Consider the following 18076-nt stretch of genomic DNA (forward strand, 5'->3'; position numbering starts at 1 on the left):
CAGTGCAAGGGTTCCTTTTTCTCCACGTCTTCTAAGCTGCCCTTTCCTTTAGAACACTTGACACTTTGTGGCTCTCTAGTGGCATTTCTGAAAGGTGGCCTCGTCCTCCAGTGATGCAGCAGTGCTGGCTTTTGTGCTAGTCAGTAAACTGCCTGAGGACAGGTGCCATGTCCTCCAAGTGCACAGTGCCTGCCCCATAGCAGAGGTCACCAGGGACCTCATCTCTCCATCTTTCCTCTCTATACCTCCAAACTTATGAACGAGGAAGGAGTCTGCTCACAGTCTCAACTCCTACTACCTCCCATCCACTCCTCCAAACTCTGAAAGCTGAGTTCTGCTCCAGCTTTAAAATAAGCCTGTCCTATATATAACAGCCCTTGGTGATGAAGTGATCCTGGGAGGGACCGTGGTAAACTAGAAACACATGATGCCTCCCCTACAGAGGCAGCCCCTCTGAAGCTCCATGTTATCGTTGCCGTTAAGGCATGGACCAGTTGTTGCTGGATCTTTCTCTCTTTCAAGAGTGAATAGAAGACTGCATCTGTAGGTGAAATCTCAAGGCTTGTCAGTGTTGCTGACTCACCCAGTTGAACAGGTCATGTCCATGGCCACTGCTCTGTGAATTTTCAGCCCCCAGGTTTTGTCCCTGTACTCTTCCCTATTCCCTGGACCCTCTTTGCCTAGTCTCAGCTGCCCCACAGACCCCATATCATCTCCATGTGAATGGCTTTCCATTCTCCTTTAAAAGTTTTCAAATCAAAATTCTTGTTTTTTAAGTTTATTTATTTTGAAAGAGAGAGACAGTGCGAGCAGGGGAGGGGCAGAGGGACAGGGAGAGAGAGAATCCCAGGTCTGTGCTAACAGCGCAGAACCAGACACGGGGCTCAATGTCACAAACCATGAGATCGTGACCTGAGCTGAGATCAAGAGTTGGACCCTTAACCAGCTGAACCACCCACGTGCCACTTAAGTAAAAATTCTATACATTTAAGATGTGCAACATGATGATTTGGCATGGATATGCACAGAGAAGTGACTACTACAGTTAAGCTAATTAATGTATCTTCTCTTCACATAGTTAACCATTTTCCTGTGTGTAATGGGAACACCCAAAATACATTCTCTTAGCAAATTTCCAGTACTTAATACAGTGTTATTAACTATAGTCATCATGCTATCAACATTACATCCCTAGGCTTATTCATCTTACATATCAGCAATTTTGTACCATTTTGCCAAAATCTCCCCATTTCCTCCACCTTCATGCCATGGTAACTGCTGCTCCACTCTCTGCTTCAATGTATTTGACTTTTTTAGATTCCACGTATAAGTGAGATCATGCAGTTTTTCTCTTTTAAGGGAGCCAGGCAAAATTGTCCCTGTCCTCACAGCCCACGCCAATCATCATTCCTCAGGGACACCTTGGGAGTGCAGTCCCTGTTCTTTATCCCCACTCTAGTTGGCAGGGCTTTGTCATTCCTTGCCGGCCTCTTACCTCACCCCTGAATCCTGTTGCTGCCATGGGGATCCTGACAGAATGCAGCTCTGACCACCCTGGCTCCCTGACACAACAATACAAACAAAACAAAGCAAAACCTTCAATGACTTCCCTGTAGGCTGAACACCAGTGTCCTTAGCATGACAGATATACCCATAGCTTTGCTGTAGTGGCCTTCCTCCTGCCCTAGCACTGCCTCCCCCATACCCCTCCAGCTTCCTCCAGTCCCTAGAATGTCTCAAACACTTTCCTGCCTCTGGCCATTTGCACTGGTTGCTTGGTATCCCTTCCCCCATGTGCATCCCCTCTCCTCTCTCACCCCCTAGCCCCTCCTTCACCCTACTTTGCATCACAGTTTAAATGTGATTTTCCTCTGGAGGTATTCTCAGCCCCCATCCCAGACCCGTTTAGACCCTGGCATAATCCCCTAATCTTTTCCTGCAGGCTGTTTATCACAATTATGATTATATAATCATGTATATGATTGTTTGCTACAATTCTGTTCCCCTGGGGCACCTGGGTGGCTCAGTCAGTTAAGCGTCTGATGTTGGTTCAGGTCATGATCTCACAGTTCGTGGGTTCAAGACTCGCATCAGGCTCTCTGCTGTCAGTGCAGAGCCCTCTTCAGATCCTCTGTCCCCCTCTCTCCCCTCCCCTGCTCTCTCTCTCTCTCTCGCTCTCTCTCAAAAATAAAAATAAAACAAAAAAATTCTATTTCCTTTATTAGAGTGCAAGACTGTGTGTGGATGGAGAGTATGTGTGTTTGTTTGATACCCAGTGTGCATCTCATAGGAGACGGCACAGAAGTGCTTTTTCAACTGGCTGATCACCTCGGCTGGGCTACTCGTCTAAGTGTGTGGACTCACAGCCACACCACGTTTTCTCTGACTCCAGAGCAGAGTGAGCATTTGCTTGCCTCCATGCCGTAGAATGCCGTTCCCCAGACCTGTGCACCCCATCTGCAGCCTCTCCTCGTCCCTAGAGTCCTCCATTCGTACTCTGGCAGAGCCATTCAGAGGCATCACCCAATCCCCGTGGACCTCAGATTCCTTATCTGTAACAAGGGGATAATAAGAGCGCTACCTCAGGATCCTTGTGAAGAGCAAATGGTTTACATGGATAACAGTGTGTGGCTGTCACATTGAAAAGGCTATATATGAGTTAGTGTCTTTGCTGAGGGGTTGAGGCATCACAGGAAGAGACCACATCTTATTCAACACATTTCCCCATTTTCCTAGGTCCACTTCTAATCTCTTTGCCCTCTCTCTTTTCCTTCCTCCCCGGCCTCTGTTCATGGAGTAACTGGAAAATCACCCCTGCGCTTCTCACCCAGAACAGTCCCAACACCATATCCCATGAGGAGCTCACTGTCTAGTCACAAATACCGTCAGGATATTTTTCCAAAGAAATGCAATGCTCTTCAAAGGAATGCTAACGGAAACTGTTACTAACACATTCCACGCCTGTTAGAATGAGAGCTGGGCTCTTGGTGCCTGACGCCTGAGGCATTTAGAAGGAATTGAATGTGTGTAGAGTGAATGGAGATCAAGATCTGCAAAAGCAAAATGTAAATGTCCTTTTACTCATTTTTCAGTCATTCAGCATGCATGTATCAAATGCGTAGAATTTCTAAATTCTGTTCTTAAATGTAGAGATGAAATACAACCCCACCTAAAGCTGCTTACGGTCTTGCAGGAGAGACAGGACAAGGGAGAAGACTGCTTTCCTCAGAGGGGGTGGGTGATGAGTTAGAGGAGCTCTATCTACAGATGCCCCTCACTGCACAAGAAGTGCTGCCTTGCAGGGACACCCCTTTATTTGGGATTCAGAGTGGGAGGGGGACCTTCCTAAAACTTCAGATTGAAGATCCTCTAGGAGCAGAGAAGTCTGTAACATTGCCCCAGAAAGCAATGTGGATAGCCTTCTGGTTCATCTTCGGCCAGTTTGTATCATCTTCCGTCTTAAATGTAGGGAGACAACCTGCAAATCATCTTTCTGAGGACCATTCTACATCTGAAACTGGTGACACTGAGAGTTCCCTGTGGGATTCTCTTTCAGCTCTGTATCTATAGAAAGAATATTTTTAAATCTGAAAGAAATTGAGAAATTCAAACTAAGGGGGAGTAAAAGCCATACTATCACTTTTTCAGAATGCACTGATTTTGCTGTCCTTTTTGAGTAACAAGATCATTGCAGGTGTTTTATGTGTTAAATTGTCCAATGAAAGAAGGCAAAAATGTGTAATATGTCTATATTTACCTCTCTCTTTTGTATGTCAAACCTTAGACTATTATTAAAGGTCCCATTTTGAACAAGCCAAGCAACCAATGCTAAAAAAGGAAAAGAAAAAGAAAGAAAGAAAGGGAAAAAAAAAGCTATTCAATCATTATCTGAGTGGATAATGACATTCATTGTCTATCGCTTCCTATGATTTACTAGTACTGTTGCCAAGAGCAACATGTCAAGAAATTCCATCTCTTAATGATACAATAAAATTTCTGTTAAAAGCATTTTATTAGGAAAGCCAAGCTCTTCTTCTTTGTAAGCACAAATTTGTTTTTTTTAAAGAGGTTTTTTTTTTCTTTTTTTTCCCCTCGGACAAAGATGTCTTCATTCTACCATTGCCAAAGATAGTTTTCTAATAATCTTGTTCTGGTTACAAATATTCATGTGTCATACCTGTTAACCAGGTTGTCTAAGACCCCTTCACTTTGTACCTTTTTAAAACAGCTGAAAGAAAGGCTTCTAATTGAACAAAATAAATAGGACACAGGAACTAAAGCGTCTATATGTTTAATAAGCCTTTGTGTTCAGATCACATTGCTCATTCCACATGAATCACTCCAAATACAGCTGAGGTGAGGATATCATTTGAATCCAAGTACCTATCACCACTTCTCCATGTGGTGGGTAAGATCCATATTATGGAAATAACGAAAGCTAAATAAAATTGGCATTACCTTTAATGATGCTGTCAATAGCAACCACCCAGCAACGAGCATCGATCGTCACAGGCTGGAGTGACACTCTTTGCTTCCACTTCTGGTTCTTCCATTTCTGCAGCCACCTGGTGACACCCCTCATCACTGTTCCTCATTTTCTCAGGATGTAAAAGAGGCAGCCAACTCCTCCACATCCTGTCCTGTAGGGTACTGTAATGAACGATCATATTTGTAAAACCAGTTGGATTGCTCCTGCTTAGCATTTGGAGTGGGAAGGATGTATTGGAAGAAATGGGAGCTACAACTTCTGCCTTTGATCTCCCTCACTTTCAGTAGGACCTAGCCCAAGTTATTTGCCTTCTGCAAAGCTCATTGTTTTCTTTTCTAAAATGAGATGGCAGTATTCTGTGAAATATGGGTTCTAAAACTTCCACGATCTTATATGGAAAAATACACATTTACTTCTGACGTCTTAACTGCCCCACAACACATAAGTGCAAACTGATCTCAAACTGGGCTTCAGAACAAATATTTTGGCCCTCAGATATACCTTATAACATTTCTTATTTGAAAAATGGTGAAAACACAAAAATAGAAAAATTACATATAACACCACTACTTTTTAAAATGATATATAGGGCACCTGGATGGCTCAGTTGGTTGAGCATCTGGCTTAGGCTCAGGTCATGATCTTGCAGTTCGTGAGTTCAAGCCCCACATCGGGCTGTCTGCTGTCAGCGCAGAGCCGGCTTCAGATCCTCTGTCCTCCTCTCTGTGCCCCTTCCCCACTTGTGCGCTCTGTCTTTCTCACTCTCAAAAATAAGCCTTAAAAAAATAAATAAATAAATAAATAAATAAAAGTATGTATAAAATTTAAGTTTTCATATGGCCCTTCTAGTCTCACTTTGTTAATAGCGTTAATAGTGGCATGTAGTCTTCCTGACTCCTTTCGGGCAACTATCTTATTAACGATGACTTGGCAAGGGCTGCCCTCTTGATGTGATGGCATCACCCAGAGGTTGTGCCCTACAAACCTATACAACCGAATGTGGAAACTCCACAATTAGTTACCTTTCCAAAATTCTTTGATGGGTCAAGCATCTCCATTCTGAAAAACTGTCATCCTTTAAAAAAATTGTAAAGATACAAACGCAATAAACAAGGGTGTTATTTGCTTAGTACTTAGACAATATGATAATGGGTCGGTCCTTAGTCAATCTGATAAATAGCAGAGGTAATGATGAGAAGGAAAAGGAAGAGAAGAGATGAGAAAAGACTGTGTGAGGACATACATTGAATCACTCTTTGGAAAAAAGTATGAAAGCAGCATCTCTCAAATGGCCCATATCTGAGAAGCACGTGAGATGCTTGATGTTTTTGTAAAAATCCGTCTTCATTAAAAATAACTCATTGTGTCTTCTGACCAAGAATTATTTGGCAAGGGCAAGTTTACCAGGATATGTGGAGTGGTTTACTTCTTCATAGGGATGTATAGCATTTAATGAACAGCACTGGATTCTGTCTTTGTGGCTAGTTAGGTGCTATGTATTTCCCAGCAGAAAACAGTCACTAAACAAGGATGATAAATCAGTTTTGCTTCAGGAGCCCCATTATGAAAATTACCGGTTTAAGTCTGAGCCTTGAGGATTAATGCCCTTGGGGAGGGGCAGGGGAGAAGCTCTCTGTTAACACATTAAGTTAACAAGATTTTTCTCATCATTAAGGACTCAAGTGCCCCAAAGGCTGGAGGAAAAACTTGTCAGGTTTTCATGGAGTGAGCAAACTCAGCCCCACTTATTACTGGAACTCCCTTGCTATACCCACTCTGTACTTTGCTCATCATTCCTTCTATCTCATTTACTACTACACAGCCATAAACCACTTCTCCTCCTGGACCATCTTTACTCACCTTCAAAGTAAAGGCTTATAGATTAATTCCTTGTGATTATTTTTTACCTCCATCATCACCTCCACTACTAGTCAGAATTGGCTCTTTATTTTGGTTTCTGAACCTTGCTGTTGACAAATCAGTCTCCTCCACAAGACTGTCTTATTCTCAAGAGTGGAAATGGTGTCTAGAGGATCTACATTTTTTATCTGGAGCCTAAACATGGTGCCCAGCAGAAGGGAAGTGTCTAAAAATGGTTGTGACTTTAATGTACACATAAGAACAGAAACCTAGTGGGAGATAGTTTGCTTTACAAACATACACAGACAACCTCCATCAGGTAAACTTCTCTTTTCAAATCCTAGGTTCGAGTGACCTTGATCCTTCGATGATGTTGGACACAGGAGAGACCATTGATACAGGTTCTGATTATGAAGATCAGGTAATTAAAATCTAAAAATATCTCTTTATTTTAAATGGTTTTAAATTTAAATTTTAGCCTTTGTAAATGTTTTATGAAAATTAGAATTCTAAATCATTTTTCAAGTGTTTACAGATAACTAATACCATATTTCATGATAAATCACACTAACCTATAGCTTTTGTCCACGAACTTTGGCCTTTCAGCCTTCCCTTCCCGACAGTTCCAAAACAGCAATTAATTAAGGAAAGGTTTGTGGTTAAAGTTACATGAGATGGAAATGAGGTTGTATGAGGTTCTCTTGTCCAAGAATTTGTCTGTGTCTCTATCCCTTTCCAGTAATGAACTAACAGTATTTACTGAGTATCAGCTACAGGTTCAGGGTTCTGCTTTTCTATTTCTAACCTTTGAAAAGGACTAATGACCAAGGACAACACAACCAAGAAGTCAATTATATTTTCTATTTTAATAAAACTAGAGAAATTTATCTGGGTCATTTTCCTCTCAGCAGAACTCTCCCCACTGCTGTATTTTAATAATCCAAAATAGTTGGGCAAATGCTCCGACTCTCTAATTAGGCTTTTTGTTTAAAAAAAGGATAATGTCTGAAAATTCCTTCTACCGCTCATCAGTGTTGCTCTGTGATGGCTGAAAGCCAAGTGAATGTGTTCCCAAGGGTTTTTTTCTCCCATCTTCAACTAATATATGTCACAGATAAAGCATATCTAACCAGTGTCCAAATGTAATGGCTGGCTACACATTTCATATTCATATTCAGAAGCTATTTTCATGAGCATTGGGTTTCTTCTTTTATATCACAAAGCAAGGAGAAAATATTGAAAGTGATATAATAAGTACTATGTATTTATACTATTTTTTAACATTTATTGACATTTAATATATATTAAACATTGTGCTGAGTTCCTTAGTTTTATTATGTCACTAATTACTTACAACATCTCTAGGATATGGGGATTATTATCTTCATTTTATAGATAAAGAAAATTAAGACTCAAAGAGCAAGTTGCCCACCATTACAAAAATAGTTTCACAGTGGGGAAGTGAACTTAGGGCACATTTCCTCACATCTGTACCAGACTGCCTCCTAACTCAGCCTCCAAATACAGGCCATTCAGTGGTACATTTTAGGAGCCTTTTCAGTTGCCAGCCCCTAAGACTCTATCAGAGGCAGATTCTAAACACCACTATTGAAGATGAGCTCATGATCCAAAATTACAGGCTGGATGAAGAAATGAACCATTACAAGATATCCAGCTGATTTAAAAATGGAAGGTTTCACACCCCTCAAGAACTAGAGAGAACAGGAAAGTCTGAAAGAATTTTTAATATAGGAATACTTAAAATATTCAAGAAGATAAAAGGAAGAAACCATGAAACGAGTACAAGAGAGAATGGGAAGGAAGAGGCAGGAAGGAAAAGGAAAGAAATAGAAATTCTAAGTACAAAAAATATTGTCATTGAAATAAAAACCTAGTTAACAGGTTGAATAGCAGACAAAACATAGCTGAAAAGAGACCTAAGGACAGAGCTGAGGAAATTGCCTTAGAATAAAACAGAAAGCTAAATAGTTGTCAAATGTAAGAAAGAACTTAGGAGACACTGAGGATAGAATGGTAGGGCCAACATATTCAAAAAAGAGTTCCAGGAAAAAATGGGAGAGGATGGAACAGGGGCTCCCGTTTAGTTACCATTTTATTTTATTATTTAAACAGATAATAGTTGAGAATTTTACAGAGATGAGAAATGACACAAATCCCAAGATTGAAGGAACACATCCAGTTCTGAGCAAGATAAAAAAAAAAGATACAAAAAAAACACCTCTTCACCTCATCATTTAGTCACTCAACAAATACTAATTGAACGCCTAATATATGCCAGGTATTGTTTAGATAACTGAAATATGTAATTGTATAAAATAGGCAAGAAGCTTATATTCTAGTACAGAAGACGGATGCTAAACGTCAACATGGTAAGTTAGTAAATTCTCCAGATGTCGGAAGTGGTAAATTCTATGAGAAAAGAAGTAGAACAAGGTGAGAGGGTCAGGAATGCTGGGGTTGGGAACAGATTATAGTTTTAAGTAGGATGGCCTCATTAAAGAGGTGTGATCTGACAGAAACCTGGCATATAATGTAAAACATCAGAACACAGAAGACAAAAATAGAATATTAAAAGCAAAAAGGCATTACCTATCAAGGAACAGAAATTTTGGTGGTAGCAGATTAAATAAAGCAAGAGCTTGCATTTTTTGAGCATCTGTTATAAGCCAGACACTGTGTTTTATGATTTACATGCATTGTTGTCAATCCTTAAATAACTCAAGAAGGTAGCTCCTTTTATCCCCAATTTACAACAGAGGACATTGAACCTCATAGAAGTTAAGACACTTTCCAAGACTGCACAGCTAGCAAGCTGCAGAGCTGGGAAACAAACTTTGATTAGCCAGAATCTAGTTTTTACTTTTACCATTCCAAATAAAGCCATTGTCAAGGTCATTGGTGATCTTTGTCAATTCCAGTTAACACTTTTTAGTTAACTTTCTTGACCTTTGCTGCGTGTTATTCACCAAACTTTTACTATAAAGGGTAGTAAATACCTTAGGCTTTGTGAGCCATATGGTCTCTGTTGCAATTATTCAAAGTCCACATTGTTGTGAAAAGCAGTCATAACAACACGTAAACAAATGAGTTTGGCTGTGTTCCAGTAAAGCTTTATTTACTGATACTGAAATTTGAATTCCATGTACTCCTCCTGTGATTTATTTCAACTATTTAAAAATGTAAAACCCAAAACTGAGAGCCTATACACAAACAAGCAGCACAGTGGATTTGACCTGCAGGCTATAGTTTGCTGACCCCAGGGGTAAATCATCTTCACATTCTTGACATTCTCCTCTCTCCCTTAGATTCTAACACTTCTAAATTATTTATACTGTTCTAAGTGCTTCACATTTATTACCTCATTTTATCCTCAGACAATAACGAGTTAGATATTATTGTTATATTTTATTTAAATATATTTTATTTAAAACATATTTTTTGTTACTTATTATTATTATTATAGTGTTATTCCAATAAGGAAACTGAGGCACAGAGAAATTAAACAGTTTATTCAAGGTCACATAGCTGGCAAGAGGTAAAGACAGAATTCAAACATAGCCATCTGACTCCAGAGCCAGGATCAGGAAAGATAGGCTGGGCTCTGCTATGGTAACAAATAAAACTCAAAATCTGGGTACTTTCCAGGGTTCTTGTACATACAACCTCCAAAGGGATCATGGATGGGAAGGCAAAGAGCCTGAGGAAGATGGACCAGCTCTTAATTGCACATTAGCTTCTCCCACGTTCTTCAGGTGTTCCCCAGTCACTGGCCCTCCCTACATCCAGGGAGGCTGGGAAATGGAGCTTTCTTGTGCCTCCAGGAAAGGAGGGATGAGTTTGGTGGACACTGAGTCAGCCTTGGCCACAGATCTCTTGCCCTACTCTGTGTTCACTCTCTCGGTGCTCCTCCTACATATTGGTCCACTTGTTCTTGGTTTTCTTGCTGACCTGCTCTCTGTTGGTCCTTTACTTAAATGTGGGTGTTCCCCAGCATCCATAGCCCTTTGGATCCTCACTGAACATGTTGTCCTTTAAAAAGCTCAGCCATAGCCATGATTTCCACTTCACCCAGAGTTCCCAGGTGAGCTCCTGTTGCATATGTCTGCCTGCTAAACAGTGCTGGTTGGATCTCCCATGTGCATCTCAAACTCAACACATCCAAAACCAAACTCCCCATCTTCCCCCACAAAATCTGCTCACCCTTCTGTTTTCCCTATTTCTGTTAATGATACCTCCATCCTGCCAGCTGCCCAAGCCAGAAACAGGATGTCTTCATAGCCTCCTTCCTTTTTCTCCCCCTCTTCATCAGTTTGTTCAAGAAGCCAGTCAGTTCTCCTGTGCAGAAATCTCTCCTTCCCTCTCCAGTCCCACTGCCGCTGCCCTGGTTTGCACCCTGGGCCTTCCTCCATGGGATCACAGAGACAGTCTCCAACCAGTCTCCCTGCCCCAGCCTCCTGTGGCACACAACATAATCATCTTGCTGAAAAGCAAAGCCAGTCACGGCATTCTGCTTCTTAAAAACCTTTTTGCCTCCTCATTGATGTCATAATGAAATTGGAAACTCTTATCATAATACATGGGAACCTTCAAATCAAAATCTGAACCCCTGCATCCCTCCCAAATTCATCCCTTGCCAGTCACCAAAACACACTGAATGCTCCAGCTACACCAAGCCATTTTCCATTCCTCCAAGTGGCTTGTGATTTGCACAGTCCTTTTCCTCTCTATAGAAGCTTCTACCACCCATCATGCCTATTCCAGATAACCCAGTCATGCACCATCAGGACCAAGCTTCTTCTCAAAGAAGCCCTTACCTCATTACATGTTCAGTTCACCTTCTTGGGGAGCCCATGAGACACTGTGTTGTAATATTCTGTGGCATGACAGGGAGTACGTTCTGCTCTGGGTGTCCTCAATGCCTGCCACCAGCCTGGCATGTAGTATGTCCCCAATAAAAGTCCATTTTTTTAAAGCCCATAAAATGACTTCTAGTTCTTCTTTATATGTGATTTTTGATAACTTGGTAACTCTTGCTAACTTTTTTTGTATCAATTTTTAATTTACATTCTAGTTAGTTAACATATAGCGTAATATTGGTTTCAGACATAGAATTTAGTGATATATCATTTACATATAACACTCAGTGCTCATCACAAGTGCCCTCCTTAATGCCCATCACCCATTTAGCCCCTCCCCCATCCACCTCCCCTCCATCAACTCACAGTTTGTTCTCTATAGTGAAAAGTCTCTTATGGTTTGTTTCCCTCTTTTATCCTCTATGTTCATCTGTTTTCTTTCTTAGATTCCACATATGAATGAAATCATAGGATATTTGTCTTTCTCTGACTTATTTTGCTTAGCATAATACACTCTAGCTCCATCCATGTTGTTGCAAATGGCAAGATTTCATTCTTTTTTGTGGCTAAGTAATATTCCATTGTGTATATTTGTGTGTGTGTGTGTGTGTGTGTGTGTGTGTGTGTGTGTATAACATCTCCTTTATCCATTAATCAGTTGATGAGCATTTGGGTTCTTTCCATAATTTGGCTATTGTTGATAGCACTGCTATAAACATTGGGGTGCATGTGCCCCTTTGAATCAGTTATGTTTGTATCCTTTGGGTAAATACCTACTCGTGCAACTGTTGGGTCACAGGGTAGTTTTATTTTTAACTTTTTGAGGAACCTTTATACTGTTTTCCAGAGTGGCTGCACCAGTTTGCATTCCCACCAACAGTGAAAGAGGGTTCCCCTTTCCCTACATCTTCACCAACACCTGTTGTTTCCTGTGTTGTTAATTTTAGCCATTCTGATAGGTGCGAGGTGGTATCTCATGGTTTTGATTTGTATTTCCCTGGTGATGAGTGATACTGAGCATCTTTTCATGTGTCTGTTAGCTATCTGTATGCCTTCTTTGGAAAAATGTCTATTTATGTCTTCTGACCATTTCTTTCTTTTTTTTTATGGTTTATTTATTTATTTTTAGCCTCAGTGGCTCAGTCGGTTGGGCATCTAGATGACTTTGGCTCAGGTCACGATCTCGTGGTTCCTGGGTTTAAGCCCTACATTGGGTGCTGTGCTGACAGCTGGGAGCCTGGAGCCTGCTTCAGATTCTGTGTCTCCTTCTCTCTCTGCCCCTCCCCTGCTCATGCCCTGTCTCTCTGTCTCTCTCTCAAAAATAAATACACATTTTAAAAATTTTATTTATTTTGAGACAGAGAGAGAACACAAGTGAGGGAGGGGCAGAGAGAGAGGGAGAGAGAGAGAATCCCAAGCAGGCTCCACACAGGCAGAGCCCAGCGCAGGGCTCGAACTCACAAACTATAAGATCGTGACCATAGTCAGACGTTTAACTGACGGAGCCACCCAGGCTCTCCTTCTGCCATTTCTTAACTGGATTACTATTTGTGTGTGTATGGATGCTTGATAACTCTTTTGAGCCTGGGTTTCCTTCTCCAGAAAATGATGATAACCCCACTTGGAAGTACTGTTGGGAGATGTAGACAGTACAGGGGACCTTGTACAGAACAAATACTGCATAAATGTAAACCCTTCCCCAGCCCAACTCAGACTGAACTTTTTAGGAATCACTGCCTTTCTGTAGCTGACAGAGGCCCCCATTTCCTCAGCTAAGGGAATGCTAATTGACCACTTCTGGTTTTCAGTCTGGCATGTAGGAACTTTATCATAACCAGTGTTTCTTAACAACAATAAGCTGAACAAACTGAAAATTCAACAGTTCTTCTTAAATCTCTCAGAGAAGTAGGTCACAAGACAAACCACTGCACCCAAAATTGGAGAGACAGGCAGAGTCAAAGAATCACAGCTTACCAGAATAGAAACCCACAAGCAAGAACCTCACCAGGAGCCAGTGCCTGTGTAGGTAGGAAACCCTACACTGTACTTGGCAAATTGCAGGAGGCTCAGTGTGGGCAAGTGTGAGAGTTCAAAACTCCAGGGGGGGGCCAGGCATAGAGGTCCCCACGCTTCTGTGAGTTTTACTTCCACAAGCTCTACCAGGCCCTCACAGTGAATATCAGAGAAAAATCCTTTAGTGCTTCTGGCAAGGGGAAGGGGCACGGAACCGTTTTGAAATACACTGGAGCCCTCTGTTTTTAACAAGGCCTGCTCCCAGGAGAAACTATTTTGCCAGAACCTAACCTGCTGTGTTTTTTTGTTTGTTTGTTTGTTTTAAATTTTTTTTAACGTTTATTTATTTTTGAGACAGAGAAAGACAGAGCATGAACAGGGGAGGGGCAGAGAGAGAGGGAGACACAGAATCTGAAACGGGCTCCAGGCTCTGAGCTGTCAGCACAGAGCCCGACGTGGGGCTTGAACTCACAGATCGTGAGATCATGACCTGAGCCGAAGTCAGACAATTAACCGACTGAGCCACCCAGGCGCCCCTAACCTGCTGTGGTTTTATCAGAGCCTACTCTACCTGGGAGAACAAAAATACCCAACTCCAGCCCCCTCTAGCTATCCTGTTCCACCTAAGGGGGGAAGATCCTGAGATACACTGGTGAAGTTCACAGTCCAGGGGGTCTCCAAAAGACTGACATAACCATAGGACAGTATGTGTTTCACAGAATGGTTCCTCTGCCCCCACACCTTACCACTGCGTTACTAAAAGTTTATTTATTGCAGTTTCTTTTACCTAGTACATCATGTCCACCTTTCAACAAAAAACTAGAAGGCATCCTAAAAGGCAAAAACAGATTTCAAAAGCATGAGAACAAGAGTAATATATGGCAGGATTACTGGACTTATAGGAACAGGAATTTTATTAAAAATATTATTAATATGTTGAGGGCTTAAATGGAAAAAGTAGACAACATGCAAGAACAGGTAACATGCAAGGTAACGTAAGCAAAGAGATGGAAATCCTAAGAAAGAAACAAAAAGAAATGCTAGGAATCAAAAACACTAGAACAGAAATGAGGACTGCATTTACTAGGCTCATTAGTAAACTAGACATGGCTGAGGAAAAAATATCTGAGCTTGAGGATATGAAAACAGAAGCTTCTAAAACTGAAAAGGCAAAGAGATAGAAAAAACCCAGAAAACAAAAAACATAATAGAACATTCAAGAACTATGAGACAATTACAAAAGGTGAAATATACAAATATATTGAAACTGCAAAAAAAGTCAAAGATTAAAGAAAAAAATCTTGAAAAAGTCGTGAGGAAAAATATACCTAACCCATGGAGAAGCAAAGATAAGAAATACATTCTATATCTACAATGGAGTATTACTTGGCAATCAAAAAAGAATGAAATCTTGCCATTTTCAACTACGTGGATGGAACTGGAGGGTATTATGCTAAGTGAAATTAGTCAGAGAAAGACAAATATCATGTGACTTCACTCATACGAGGACTTTAAGAGGCAAAACAGATGAACATAAGGGAAGGGAAACAAAAAGAATATAAAAACAGGGAAAGGGACAAAACAGAAGAGACTCATAAATATGGAGAACAAACTGAGGGTTACTGGAGGGATTGTGGGAGGGGGGATGAACTAAAGGGGTAAGGGGCACTAAGGAATCTACTCCTGAAATCATTGTTGTACTATATGCTAACTAATTTGGATGTAAATTTTTAAAAATTAAAATTAAAATTAAAAAAAAAAAGAAATGCATTCAACTTCTCAGGGCACCTGGGTGGCTCAGTAGGTTAAGCATCTGACTTCTGCTCAGGTCATGATCTCAGTTCACAGTTTGTGAACTTGAGCCCTACATTGGGCTCCACACTGACAGTGAAGAGCTTACTTGGGATTCTCTCTCTCTCCCTCTGTCTCTGACCCTCCCCTACTCATGCTCTCTCTCTCTCTCTCAATAAATAAATAAATAAACTTAAAAAAAAAGAAATATATTCAACTTCTCAAAAAACATGCAGGCAAGAGGAGAGTAAAATACTTAGTGTATAAAGGGAAAAAATGTTTAAAACCTGCAATTCTGTATCCTATGAAAATATCCTTCAAAAGTGAAGGAGGAAAGACTTTCTCCAACAAAAATTAAGGGAATTTGTTGCCAGTGGGCCTGCCTTGGAAGAAATGTTAAAAGAAGCTCTCTGGAGAGAAGGGAAATGATATACATTAGAAATTTCTATCTCCATCATAAAGAAAGGAAGACTGTTAGAGAATGAATAAGTGAAAGTAGAATGAAAACTTTTATTTTTCATATTCTTAATTGATCTAACAGATAATAATGTGTTCAAAATAATAGCAATGATGTATTCAATTAGGCATGTTCATGTATAAGTGAAATGAATGACAGCAATGATGCAAGGACGGGAGGAAGAATTAAGAATATTTTGTTATCATTCTCACTGTCCACTTATTTGAAAGTGGACTTGGATTCTTTTAAATGTATATTGCAAACTCTAGGGCAGCCACTAAAAAAAAATGTTTAAAAAGAAGTATAATTGATATGCTAAGAAAGTAAAGAAAATGGAATTATTTAAAACTTCAATTAAATGACATAAAACTCAGTTAAAACAATGAAGGAAGAAAGGGTTTGGAAGCCAAAAATAGGAACAAAGAAAATGGTAACAAATATGGTAGATATGAATCCACCTTCATCAACACTTTAAATGTCAGTGATCTGGGGGCACCTGGCCAGCTCCATTGGAAGAGCATGTGACTCTTGATCTTGGGGTCATGAGTTTGAACCCCATGTTGGGTGTAGAAATTACTAAAAAAGATAAATGAACAAATAAACAAAAAAATGTCAGCTATCTGAATATACCAAATAAAAGAGATTTTCTGCATGGATCACAAAATAAGACCCAAATCTATAAGAAACCTACTTTAAATATAAAGACACATATAAATTAATGTAAAGAGATGGAGAAAAATATACCATGCTAACACTGACCAAAAGAAAACAAGAGTAGCTATATGAGTGCCTCGGTGGCTCAGTAGGTTGAGCATCTAACTCTGGATTTCAGCTCAGGTCATGTTCTCAGGTTCCTGGTTTCAAGCCCTGCATCAGGTTCCATGCTGACAACACAGAGCCTGCTTGGGATCCTCTCTCTCCCTCTATCTCTGCCCCTCCCCCACTCCTGTGCTCATGCTCACTCTCTCTCTCTCTCTCTCTCAAAATAAATAAACTTAAAAAAAAGAGTAGCTATATTAATTTCAGACAAAGCAGACTTAAGAGCAAAGAAATTTATCAGGGATAAAGAAGGGCATTACATAATGATAAAGGAGTCAATATTCCAAGACAACCTAATAGTCCTTAATGGCTACGCACCTAACAACAGAATGGGTCCAGGCTCACTGTCCACCCAAGTCCTTCATCCCACCCCTTCCATCTCCCTAAGACCTTGTTCCATTAATGGGTATTGCTTCATCTTTCTCAAGGCCCTCGTCCTCAAAGTATCTTTCTTTTTCTCTAACAACCCAATACCCCTGCTTTGAAGGAAGAAGGAATGATCAACAGTGCCACGTGTCCTAAGAAGGTCAAGTGGGATACTTTCTTCTCCCCTTTCCATCAACACCAAATTTGGTAAAAGAAAAGGCATTACCCCTGCTTCCATCACTTCACCTGTAAACCAGCTTCGCCTACACTGCTTCTCTAAGAGACTATTAAAAATCATCTCATTGCCATCAAGTCAGTGTATGGAGTCCAATACACCGATGACACTTTCTGCTGTCTCAAAACTCTTGGGTCCCTTGGCTTATCTCTATGGCCATTATTTCTTTGCCTCCTCCCCCCATCGTGGTCTGTGACATGAGAAGAGCCTGGAGAGTGGGCATTATAGAGCAGGTTAGGTGTTTTGAATTTATTCTAGGCACAATGGGAAGCTTTAAAGAGTTGTTTTGTTTTGTTTGTGGCAGGGGTATATGAAGGAGGGAGCAGGACATAACATAATTATATTTATGTTTTAAAAAAAGATCGCTCTTGCTATAATGTGAACACATTGGAAGAAGACAAGAATTGTTTAGGGAGGCTTGCACTGGAGTAATGGAGGAGATAGACAGAAAGGGATTTATTTTTTATTTTATTTATTTATTTATTTTAATGTTTATTTTTGAGACAATGCGAGAGACAGAGTGCAAGCAGTGGAGGGGCAGACGGAGGGTGACACAGAATCCAAAGTGGGCTCCAGGCTCTGAGCTGTCAGCCCAGAGCCCGACGTGGGGCTTGAATTCATGAACTGTGAGATCATGACCTGAGCCGAAGTTGGATGCTCAACTGACTGAGCCACTCAGGCGCCCCAGAAAGGGATTCATTTAAGAGGTACTTTTGAGGAAAAACCAACAGGACTTCATGTTAAAATTGATGTGAGAGCCAGGAGGGCATGAGCTGTTAGAAAAAAATGATCAGGTTTTTAACTTGTACAGCTGGGTAGATGGTAGTGGCATTCACTGAGAAAGAACAGTAAGAAAACACCAGTTCTGTAAGAAAAGAGCATGAGTATAATTTTAGATATTGTGAATTCAAAATGCCTTCATGCATCCAAGTAGAGAATTCAAGTGAACAATTGAACGTACAAATCTGGGCTGGAAATACAGATTTGTGAGCCCCTGAATATAGGTAGAACTTGAAGCTGCATGTGGAGATGATACTTAAAGAACAGACTTAAGAAGAGAAGAGGATCTACAGCTGAGAAATGAAGAAATTCAAAGACCAGGTAGAGGAAGATGGGCCAGGAAAAAAAGTGTGTGTGTGTGTGTGTGTGTGTGTGTGTGTGTGTGTGTG

At 40.6% G+C, this 18076-nt stretch overlaps 1 protein-coding gene across 2 annotated transcripts in view; it reads left to right on the forward strand.

The window, feature by feature from the left end:
• Nucleotides 1–18076, forward strand: part of AK5 (adenylate kinase 5) — a 259867-nt gene that overhangs the window by 133229 nt on the left and 108562 nt on the right. For both annotated transcript variants that reach the window (XR_006221606.1, XM_007079231.3), the window contains one exon: nt 6694–6770. Coding sequence is in view for 1 of the 2 variants with exons in the window: in XM_007079231.3 (XP_007079293.2) it covers nt 6694–6770 (77 nt within the window). In the remaining variant the exon portion in view is untranslated. The remainder of the gene's footprint in view (nt 1–6693; nt 6771–18076) is intronic.

The sequence above is a fragment of the Panthera tigris genome, chromosome C1 (genome assembly GCF_018350195.1).
Source record: "Panthera tigris isolate Pti1 chromosome C1, P.tigris_Pti1_mat1.1, whole genome shotgun sequence".
NCBI classification, from domain to species: Eukaryota; Metazoa; Chordata; class Mammalia; order Carnivora; family Felidae; genus Panthera; species Panthera tigris.